Raw genomic sequence first — 12,462 nt, forward strand, 5'->3', positions numbered from 1 at the left:
CACTTAACATGAAACCTGTTACCCATCTTCATTTGGCTGCCCAAGAGCTGGTTAGATTCAGCCTCTGTGTTTTATCCCAGGAGCTCCTGCCCCAGGTCTGTCAGGTGTGTGGTCTTGCAGTTCCCTCTAATTAGCTCATCCATGGGGCCTTCACAGAGCAGGGTGATGCAGCATGTGGTGGGACAAAGCTAAACTAGTAATCTAATCAAGTGTGAATGACCCTGACCTGGAGAAACATACCATTCAGAGTGTAAAAGAAACTAATTCTCAGGAGAAGCAGAGTAGGATCTGATCTCCCCGAAGCTCAGGAAAAGCTGCAGCTGGAGCAGCTGGAGACAATAATGGAAAACTGCAACAGCAACAGTAAAATTATTCCGGTTTGTCAGAGGACGCGTGATCAGGAAGGTTGAAGAATTATTTAGGACCCATGCTGGTAAATCCCTGGTATATGGTAAAGGTTTTATATGACCACTTTGTGGCAGCCTTAACTCCAATAAATGATGTCTATCGCAGCTAGTACATCAGAGAGTGGAGACTGATATTTTAACTGTCAATGTGAAGGAATTCAAAACAAAGCAACGTGTAGCTCCTGACACCATTCTTTTGAGGATGCTCAAAGGAATGAGACTGTGATTGCTGAGCCCTTGTGACAGCTCGCAGGGTTCAGGACATCTAGCAAGGGCTATAAGGAGGCTGCTGTAAGCCAATTTTCAAACAGATTGACACAAATCTCAAAGGGAGGCACGGTGGCACAGTGGTTAGCACTGCTGCCTCACAGCACCAGAGACCCAGGTTCAATTCCTGCCTCAGGCAACTGCCTGTGTGAAGTTTGCACATTCTCCTCGTGTCTGCGTGGGTTTCCTCCGGGTGCTCTGGTTTCCTCCCATAGTCCAAAGATGTCCAGGCTAGGTGAATTGGCCATGCAAAATTGCCCGTAGTGTTAGGTGAAGGGGTAAATGTAGGGGAATGGGTCTGGCTGGGTTGCTCTTCGGAGGGTCGGTGTGGACTTGTTGGGCCGAAGGGCCTGTTTCTTTTAAAAGTTTTTTTAAAAAGCCAAGGTCATTAGCTATTCTCCAGCTATAGGCAAATTGCTGAAAGATATAATTATGCACACTTTGTCTGCCCACATGGAGATAGGTGACCTGTTACAACTCAGTTGGATGGAGTGTGCCTGTAATCGAGCCCCACTGTTCCACTAATGTGTAACTACCCAATTAGATCACCAAAACGATCGATTTACTTGACTGACTACAAGTTAGAACAAAAGCAATTTGCACCAGATTTCATAGAGTCATAGAGTCCTGCAACACTGAGACTGGCCCTTTGGCCCAAACTAGTTCATTCATGCTAACCCCATTTTCCTGCACTTGGCCCATATCCTTCTAACCCTTTCCTACCCATGTAATTGTCCAAATGCCTTTGAAATGCTTTTAATGTACCCACCTCAATCACTTCTGCTGGCAGCTCATTCCATATGCGAAACATCTTCTGTGTAAAACAAAAGGTTCCCCCTCAGGTTCCTTTCTATACTTTTCCCTCTAATCTTAAACTGATGCCCTCTAGTCCTTGATCCCCCAACCCTGGGAAAAAGACTGAGTACGTTCACCCTAGCCATACATCTCATGATCTTATACACTTCTATAAGATTCCCCCTCAGTCTCCTACACCATAAAGAAAAAGGTTCTAGCTTGTCCAACCTCTCCCTATAACTCAGTCCTTTCAGCCCTGCCAAAATCCTTCCATTAATTATTGTAAAGAAACATATTCTTTCACAAATTCAAAGAGAAAAAGATCACTAATTCATTACAAGGTGACTTAAACTATACCACTTTAGCACACACACATTGATTCACAACTAAGACACTGATATAATGGCCGGAGAAAATATAGACAGGCAAAAAGCTTTCTACAGACCAAAGTCTACATCACAAGTTGAAGAGGTATTGCTCTCAATTATTTAGAGTTTAGCAGTGATATGTGATGTTGTGAACAGAACAATGGTCATTCTCCGATTCAATAGCTGATTAAGTGGACAAAGGTCATTTCTTAAATTAGACTTTCTTCTTTTAAGTCTCTAGTTTTTTTTGTCTTTTCACACACACAAAGAGAAGGGAGAACAAGATGTTTTCTGTTTGTTGGCTGTGAATGTTTCTGGCTGCACTGACCTCGTACGACTATAACAAACTAGAGCTGGACCAACTCGAGGACTGTTGTCAGGCCATTTTTCCTTAACCCAAAGACTCCCAGTACCACTGTGTCTCAACAGTGTAACAATCTCACTGCTCCAAAAGCACACAGTCATGTAGAGCTGAAAATGTACCCCATAACTGCACTAGATTTTCAATTTACATATTTCTCCCAGTATTTTAGATAAATAGGTAAATAATCTAATAGGAGAAATATGCGGTTCCTAACAATTAGGGCCCTAATTTTGTTTTGTAACCTTTCAGTGCAAGGGTCTTTCCAACAGTTGGAGCTGTCCAGCATCATGAACAAACAGTCAAAGGATTGTCCTCCTGGCACAAGTCATCAAATAGTTATGTGCTGTCCCTGGACAGAATTAATTTGAAGATTTATCCACAGTCTATCTGAGAAATGCCCAAACCTGGTCTGTGTGAGGGAACTGTGCACCCCAATGTTTTTAAAACTGGTTGCTGAGAGAGAACATCAGTGACCAATGCTACAGGCCGGAATAGGACCAAAAGAGAGAAGTGCAGATCTAAGTCTGGACTGTCATCATCTCCCCCTTCTCTTTGTTAAACACAGTCTGGTGGCCTTGTTGACTGAGGCAAACTTCCAGTGGCTGGTGTGGCTTCTAAATTCTTAATGTTCTTGCTGTTATTTCTCATGTTTTATCTCATTGCCCTCAGGACTTGCCCAGCACTCTCAGTCAGGCTGTGTATGCCAGCTTCTGCTGCAGTTTTCCCCAGTCTTGGGTGCAGTTTCACAATCATGATTTCAGATCTCAACTGTGCAACATCGTGTATCAATGGTTTGGAGGTAAAGAATGTTATATATTATGTGGGTGTATGCATGGTGCTGTGTATGAGATGATCACGAGTATGGAGAATTAAGAGGGAGTATATAGAAAGTGGGATGCAGGGGTCATGTATTTTACAAGGTACAGAGACCGGGATCCAGTAATCACATAGAGGTTTCACTCATTATAGCTGAGTCTTACTGTGCCACATAGAACAGGTGGTTGTTTTTCAACTTTCTCACCCTTAGTTTCTTCTCTACAAATGGACAATTCCTCAGCTTTTTTGGCTTTGTAGAGGTGGAGTGAAGGTAGGTTGGATGGGAAGAGGCATCTCAAAACAAGGAAGGTCAATAGTTGCTTAAAGTTGTGGTGCCTTTCCTGGTTCATCCTGATATTTCATGTAACTTCCTAAAGTTGTACCCCTGTCATGTACAGAGCTCCCAAAAGACCTGTGGTGCACACATCATTTCTCTGTCACTTCATTACACAGCCATTCCTGTTCTGAGATATGATACTCAGGAGAGGGATGAGCATGTTTCCGTGTGCTATCCCAGATCTACCTTCAACAGCAAAGGCAAAAACTAACTAACCTGCCATTGTTTTACAGCCAGGCATGATCCATTACCCAAGGGCTTGGGAAGAGGGGTCTAATGCAGATGATCCATTGCCCAGAGGGACTGGGGGTTGAGGGGCTAGATTGGTCCATTACCAAAAGGGAGCAGATGTAGGTACTGGGATTGATTAATGGAGCCAATGATCCAATACCAAGAAAGAATAGGGATACAGGCGTAGTCCTGGGAGATGGGTGGGATTCATCCGTCAGGAACTTTCCCCTGAATAACCAATACTACTGCCAGTGGACAATTAAACACTTCAGAATATGGTTTGTATGTGACTGTACCGTATATATTATTTTGATAATCTAAAAGAACTTGAGACATTGCAGGACAACTCACCGATGCGGGATGCCCATCCTGTGCCAATTGGGGAGTTGTCGAGTCTAGATAAGGGAAGTGTCTCCACTATAAAAATCTGAGCTTTGGGTTTTGGAACTTGAGCAGCAGCTGGAGTCACTGTGGTGCACTTGCAGAGCTGAAAACTACATGGAAATTACGTTTAACAAATTAGTCATAGATTAATTCTCCAGAGAGGAAGTGTGTGACCAAATGGGGAGCATTCAATCACACTCCTGACCCATGTTTTCTAGGTGGTGGACCAGAATTTGGAGAGTCTGGCAGTGAGTTACTTACCACAGACATCCTAGCCTCTGACCTGATCATGTAACTAAAGCATTTATATGGCTGGTCCACTTCAGTTTCTAGTTAATGGTAACTTCCAGAATGTTGACAGTGGGGCATTCAGAATTCATACTGCCATTGAATTTCAAGGGGAAATGGTTGGATTCTGTACATTTGGAAATGGTCATTGCCCGCCACTTGTGTTTCTTAAATGTTACCTGCCACTTGTCAACCCAAGCCTGTATGTTACCAGATCTTGCTGATATGGAGAAAGTCTTCAATTATCTGAAGAGTCATGAATGATACTGAACATTGTGTAATCATCTACAAATATCCCCAGTTCTGATCCATGATGGAAACAAGATAACTGATGAAGCAGCTGAAGATACTCTGAGGAACTCCCTCCTGCAGAGATGCTCTGATATGATTAGCCTCCAACAACCACAATCATCTTCCTTGGGGTAAACATGATTCCAACCAGCATAGAGTTTTCCCCTGATTCCAATTGACTCCAGTAGTGCTAGGGCTCCTTAATGCCGTGGTTGGTCAAATGCTTCCTTGAGTTCCAAACAGTCACCCTCACCATATCTCAGCAGTTAAGTTCTTTTATCCTTGTTCGAACCAAGGCTATAATAAAATCAGGAGCCCAATGACCCTGGCGGAACTGAAACTAAGTGTCAGCAAGCAGGTTTTTTTTAAAATTATTTTTAAATTATTCGTTTGTGGGATGTGGGATGTGGGCTGGCCAGCATTTACTGCCCATCCCTAGCTGCCCTTGGGAAGGGAGGAGTGAGCTGCCATTTTGAACTGCTGCAGTCCACCTGCTTTGTTTGACCCACAATGCCATTAGGGAGGGAATTCCAGGATCTAGATCCAGCTACAACGATGGTCAAACGTCAGGATGGCGAGTGGCTTGGTGGGAACTTGGAGATGCTGATGTTCCCATATATCTGCAACCCTTGTCCTTCTAGATTGGAAATGGTTGTGGGTTTGGAAGATGCTGTCTGAGGGTCTTTGGTGAATTTCTGCAGTGCATCTTGTAGATAATACACACTGCTGCGACTGAATGTCAGTGGAGGGGGGAGTGGATGCTCGGTGTATACAGTGCAAATCAAGTTGGTTGTTTTGTCCTGGATGGTATCAAGCTTCTGAATTTTATTGGGGCAGCACTCATCCAGATGGGGATACTCCATCACACTCCTGACTTGGGCCTTGTAGATGGTGAATAGGCTTTTGGGAGTCAAGAGGTGAGTTACTTGCCAAAGTATCCCAACCTCTGACCTGCTCTTCTACCCACTGCATTTATGTGGTGAGTCCAGTTGAGTTTCTGATCAATGATAACTCCCAGGATGCTGATTGTGAGGGATTCAGTGATGATAACACCATTGACTGTCAAGGGGCAGTGGTTAGATTTGTCTCTTATTGATGATGGTCATAACCTCCATTGTGTGGCACAAATGTGACTTGCCACTTGTCAGCCCAAACCTGGATATTGTCCAGCTCTTAGGCAGAAATGGATACTGCAGATGCTGGAGAGTAGAGTCAAGATAAGAGTGGTGCCAGAAAAGCACAGCAGGTCAGGCAGCATCCGAGGAACAGGAAAATCAACTTCATCAGGAAACTGGTCGGCATGGACGAGTTGTGCTGAAGGTCTGTTTCCATGCTATTTGACTCAGAGGTATCTGAAAGGATGGTAACAATATCATTGTTCTTTGTCCTGCAGTGGTGAGCATTTATGTAGCAACCTCAGACCAAGCCGGCGTGGTCTGCTGTTGTGATGTCTGCTGCTGGTCACTGGGGGGACAGGGAGTCCTGTGGCTTCACCATCTCATCCTGCAGGATCTCCAGGTCCCTGCCACAAAGTGGTGAGCCAGGTTCCCCTGACCTGCTGTGTCTGGAGCATATGTCCTAACCTTGCAGGGCAGCTCCAAACTAACAGGGTTTCTCTGGCTGCTCGGTGGGTTTTAAAGATGATTCTGGTGCAGATGATGCTGATGAATTGCAGGGTTCTCAGTGAAGGGGGAGATGGGATGGAAATCCAATGGGAGGCACGCCAATGGACTATGGTAGGAAATTGCAGCACAATCACTCGGAGTCTCCCTCGCCCTCCCTCCTTCACATACCGAGAGTGATTCTGTGTCTGTGTGACAGAAAGGGCATGCCGTTTATATATAGAGCTTTTCCCAAGCTCCTCGTTCATCTTCCCTTCCCATTGAAATCTCTGCCTCCCTTGTTCCTTCTGCACATGTCCTCTTTCATACTCCGTTCTGCCTTTCCATTCCCTCTCCATGTCCTCCTTTCCCTCTTTCTCTTCTCCTCCTAGCCTGACATCCTTAATGGGAAAAACTCTAGAATCGTTTAAAATATTTCATAGCAAAGCATTGGGAAAATGGTTTGGACAGAATCAGCAATGGACTTACGAAAGGGGAAGGTGGCTTTCAATAAGGTTTCTCATAAGGGATTAGCGTGTAAAATTAAAGGGCATGGGATTCGGGTTAGTGTACTGACACAAAGAGAAAACTGGTTGACTGACAGGAAGCAAAGAGTAGGAAAAGATGGATATTTTTCTAAGTCACAGCCAGTGACTACTGGGATATCACAGCAATCAGTGCTTGGACACCAACTATTCACAATATAGGTTAAAGATTTGGATCAGGGAACTAAACGTAATATCTCCAGATTTTCAGGTGACACTCAGTTGGGTGGTGGGTGAACTGTGAGGAGGATGTAGAGATGCTTCCGAGTCATTTGGACAAGTTGAGTGAGAGGGCAAGTGCATGGCAGATGCAACGTAATGTGGATAGGTGTGAGGTTATCCACTCGGGTAGCAAAAACAGGATCGTGAATTATTATTATCGGAGTGGTGATACATGATGAAAGGGAAGGTGCAATGAGACCTGGAAGTCGGGGAGTCATTGTGCATCAGTCGCTCAGAGTAAACAAGCAAGTAGAATAGGGGGTGAAGAAGGCAAAAGGTATATTGGCCTTCATAACACTAGGATTCGAGGGCAGGAGCTGGGACGTCTTGCTGCAATTGGATAGGACCTTGGTAAGACTATAACTGGAGTTATAGTGTGCAGATTTGGTCTCTTTATCTGAGGAAAAACATTCTGGCCATACAGGGAGTGCAATGAAGGTTTGCCAGACTGATTCCTGATGTATGAAAAGGAACTGGATGGGTTTAGACTACATCCATTGAAGTTTAAAATAATGAAGGCAGAATCTCATACAAATCTATACAATTCTAATAGAACTAGATAGGATAAATGAAGGAAGCTATGATTTTATTGAAAGGTGAAGCAGGCTTGAAGGGCCAAATGGCCTATTCTGCTCCTCATTCATGTTTGTTACACTCACTCTCCCTCCTCCTGCCTCCACTTGCCCAACACCCAAATCTTTCCACCTGCTTTCAATTCCACTGTGTTCAAGCTCCCACTCTGTCTCCATCCCATCACTGTCTCTCTCTCTCTCTCTCTCTCTCCTTGTCTCCCCTGTATTCCTCACCCTCTATCGCCCTTTCTCCATTATCCCTTCTTTCCTCCGCTATCTCTCTCTCTCTCTCTCTCTCTGTCTCAGCTGAGCCCTGTGTTGCTGCCAGTCCATCCACCATCCAGAATGAGCATTGTTTCATTTTTTTCCAGGCGTGCGGCCAACACCAAGGATTTATAACAACTGGAATTATGATATTTTACTGCCACAGGAGGTGAAAGATATGAAATCGCGGACAACACAAGACACAGACCACGATAAAAACATGGGTGAGCAGGAGGGGAAGAGGGTGGGTGAGAGGGCATTCAACGTGGGGTGTGGGAAGAAACAGAAGTTGAGGAATGGGATTGAGGAATGGACAGAGAGAGGGAAATAATGAGAAAGTAAAGGGGAGTGGGGTTCAAAGAAATGGTGGGAGAGGACAAGAAGACAGAAGGACAATGCTTCTTTAAAAATGATTCTGCTTGATTTCCTTGTTGGTTACCAATTGTGAAAATCAGACCTAATCGTTTGAGTTATTTCATTAACTATTTGATCACGGATTGTGCATGTGAATGGGCAGTCTGCAAACAGATGCCTTTATGTCCAAGGAATTTGGATCTGAACATGTACAGTCGGAATTTCCGGTGGACTAGTTGGTATCAGCAGACCATTTATTGATATTGCAGGAATGAAGCTATCCCTGATTGACCTCCATTCAACCAGCAAAGAGTGCTGCAATGCTGAATCCAAGCGGTCCGCAGGGCCTTCAGTCAACAGTGAGGTGAGAAAGGACAAATCAGTCACTCTGTGACTCTGACAGCACTGTTAAAAACATGCAGAATGATGTATTGAGGAGATCATGCAACTGCAAAATTATACACCATCCCACTGACACTTGTTGTAAAGGACCTCACCATTTCATTCCTATTGTTATACTGACCCCCATCTCATTCTCACTGTTATACAGACCCACATCTCATTCTCACTCTGTTATACAGACCCTCATCTCATTCTCACTCTGTAATACAGACCCCCAACTCATTCTCACTCTGTTATACACACCCCCACCTCATTCTCACTCTGTTATACGACCCCCATCTCATTCTCACTCTGTTATACAGACCCCCACCTCATTCTCACTGTTATACGACCCCCATCTCATTCTCACTGTTATACAGACCCTCATCTCATTCTCACTCTGTTATACAGACCCACATCTCTTTCTCACTGTTATACAGACCCTCATCTCATTCTCACTGTTATACAGACCCTCATCTCATTCTCACTCTGTTATACAGACCCACATCTCATTCTCACTCTGTTATACACACCCCCACCTCATTCTCACTGTTATACAGACCCCCATCTCATTCTCACTGTTTTACAAACTCCCACCTCATTCTCACTGTCATACAGACCCCCCATCTCTTTCTCGCTGTGTTATACAGACCCTCATCTCATTCTCACTGTTATACAGACCCCCATCTCATTCTCACTGTTTTACAGACTCCCATCTCATTCTCACTGTTTTACAGACTCCCATCTCATTCTCACTGTCATATAGAACCCCCATCACTTTCTCACTGTGCTATACAGACTCCCCACCTCATTCTCACTGTTTTACAGACTCCCCACCTCATTCTCACTGTTATACAAACCCCCATTTCATTCTCACTCTGTTATACAGACCCCTATCTCACTCTCACTCTGTTATACAGACCAGACCCCCATCTCATTCTCACTGTTATACAGACCCCCATCTCATTCTCACAGTTATACAGACCCCCATCTCATTCTCACAGTTATACAGACCCCCATCTCATTCTCACTGTTATACAGACCCCCATCTCATTCTCACAGTTATACAGACCCCCATCTCATTCTCTCTCTGTTATACAGACCCCCACCTCATTCTCACTGTCATATAGAACCCCCATCACTTTCTTGCTGTGCTATACAGACCCCCCCACCTCATTCTCACTCTGTTATACAGGCCCCCCATCTCATTCCCACTCTGTTACACAGACCCCCATCTCATTCTCACTCTGTTACACAGACCCCCATCTCATTCTCACTCTGTTACACAGACCCCCATCTCATTCTCACTCTGTTACACAGACCCCCATCTCATTCTCACTCTGTTACACAGACCCCCACCTCATTCTCACTCTGTTATACAGACCCCCACCTCATTCTCACTCTGTTACACAGACCCCCATCTCATTCTCACTCTGTTATACAGACCCCCATCTCATTCTCACTCTGTTATACAGACCCTCATCTCATTCTCTCTGTTATACAGACCTCCATCTCATTCTCACTCTGTTATACAGACCCCTATCTCATTCTCAATCTGTTATTCAGACCCACATTTCATTCTCACTCTGTTGTACAGACCCCATCTCATTCTCACTGTTCTACAGACCCTCATCTCATTCTCACTCTGTTATACAGACCCCCATCTCATTCTCACTCTGTTATACAGACCCCCATCTCATTCTCACTCTGTTATACAGACCCTCACCTCATTCTCACTCTGTTATACAGACCCCCATCTCATTCTCAATCTGTTATACACCCCCTACCTCATTCTCACTCTGTTACACAGACCACCATCTCATTCCCACTCTGTTATACAGACCCCCATCTCATTCTCACTGTCATACAGACCCCCCATCTCTTTCTCGCTGTGTTATACAGACCCCCCACCTCATTCTCACTCTGTTACACAGACCACCATCTCATTCCCACTCTGTTATACAGACCCCCATCTCATTCTCACTGTTATACGACCCCCATCTCATTCTCACTGTTATACAGACCCTCATCTCATTCTCACTCTGTTATACACACCCACATCTCATTCTCACTGTTATACAGACCCTCATCTCATTCTCACTCTGTTATACAGACCCACATCTCATTCTCACTGTTATACAGACCCTCATCTCGTTCTCACTCTGTTATACAGACCCACATCTCATTCTCACTCTGTTATACACACCCCCACCTCATTCTCACTGTTATACAGACCCACATCTCATTCTCACTGTTATACAGACCCTCATCTCATTCTCACTCTGTTATACAGACCCCCATCTCATTCTCACTGTTATACAGACCCTCATCTCATTCTCACTCTGTTATACAGACCCACATCTCATTCCCACTCTGTTATACAGACCCACATCTCATTCTCACTGTTATACAGACCCCCACCTCATTCTCACTGTTATACAGACCCACATCTCATTCTCACTGTTATACAGACCCCCATCTTATTCTCACTCTGTTATAGACACCCACATCTCATTCTCACTGTTATCCACACCCCCACCTCATTCTCACTGTTATACAGACCCCCATCTCATTCTCACTCTGTTATACACACCCCCACCTCATTCTCACTGTTATACAGACCCCCATCTCATTCTCACTGTTTTACAAACTCCCACCTCATTCTCACTGTTATACAGACCCTCATCTCATTCTCACTCTGTTATACAGACCCACATCTCATTCTCACTCTGTTATACACACCCACATCTCATTCTCACTGTTATACAGACCCTCATCTCATTCTCACTCTGTTATACAGACCCACATCTCATTCTCACTGTTATACAGACCCCCATCTCATTGTCACTCTTATACAGACCCTCATCTCATTCTCACTCTGTTATACAGACCACCATCTCATTCCCACTCTGTTATACAGACCCACATCTCATTCTCACTGTTATACAGACCCCCATCTCATTCTCACTGTTATACAGACCCCAATCTCATTCTCTCTCTGTTACACAGACCCCCATCTCATTCTCTCTCTGTTACACAGACCCCCATCTCATTCTCTCTCTGTTACACAGACTCCCATCTCATTCTCACTGTTTTACAGACTCCCATCTCATTCTCACTGTTTTACAGACTCCCATCTCATTCTCACTGTCATATAGAACCCCCATCACTTTCTCACTGTGCTATACAGACTCCCCACCTCATTCTCTCTGTTTTACAGACTCCCCACCTCATTCTCACTGTTATACAAACCCCCATTTCATTCTCACTGTTATACAGACCCCTATCTCACTCTCACTCTGTTATACAGACCAGACCCCCATCTCATTCTCACTGTTATACAGACCCCCATCTCATTCTCACTGTTTTACACACTCCCACCTCATTCTCACTGTCATATAGAACCCCCATCACTTTCTTGCTGTGCTATACAGACCCCCCCACATCATTCTCACTCTGTTATACAGGCCCCCCATCTCATTCCCACACTGTTATACACACTCCCATGTCATTCTCACTGTTATACAGACCCCCATCTCATTCTCACTCTGTTATACAGACCCCCATCTCATTCTCTCACTGTTATACAGACCCCCACCTCATTCTCACTCTGTTACACAGACCCCCATCTCATTCTCACTCTGTTATACAGACCCCCATCTCATTCTCACTCTGTTATACAGACCCCCACCTCATTCTCACTCTGTTACACAGACCCCCACCTCATTCTCACTCTGTTACACAGACCCCCACCTCATTCTCACTCTGTTACACAGACCCCCACCTCATTCTCACTCTGTTACACAGACCCCCACCTCATTCTCACTCTGTTACACAGACACCCATCTCATTCTCACTCTGTTATACAGACCCCCACCTCATTCTCACTCTGTTACACAGACCCCCATCTCATTCTCACTCTGTTACACAGACCCCCATCTCATTCTCACTCTGTTGTACAGACCCCATCTCATT

At 44.7% G+C, this 12,462-nt stretch overlaps 1 protein-coding gene across 3 annotated transcripts in view; it reads left to right on the forward strand.

The window, feature by feature from the left end:
- The window catches only part of LOC140489166 (protein FAM227A-like), a 136,146-nt gene that overhangs the window by 38,325 nt on the left and 85,359 nt on the right, over nt 1-12,462 (forward strand). For all 3 annotated transcript variants that reach the window (XM_072588405.1, XM_072588406.1, XM_072588404.1), the window contains exons 9-11: nt 2,871-3,000; nt 7,860-7,976; nt 8,376-8,470. In XM_072588405.1, coding sequence (XP_072444506.1) covers nt 2,871-3,000; nt 7,860-7,976; nt 8,376-8,470 — 342 coding nt within the window. The remainder of the gene's footprint in view (nt 1-2,870; nt 3,001-7,859; nt 7,977-8,375; nt 8,471-12,462) is intronic.

This window comes from Chiloscyllium punctatum, chromosome 18 (genome assembly GCF_047496795.1).
Source record: "Chiloscyllium punctatum isolate Juve2018m chromosome 18, sChiPun1.3, whole genome shotgun sequence".
In the NCBI taxonomy this organism is placed as follows: domain Eukaryota; kingdom Metazoa; phylum Chordata; class Chondrichthyes; order Orectolobiformes; family Hemiscylliidae; genus Chiloscyllium; species Chiloscyllium punctatum.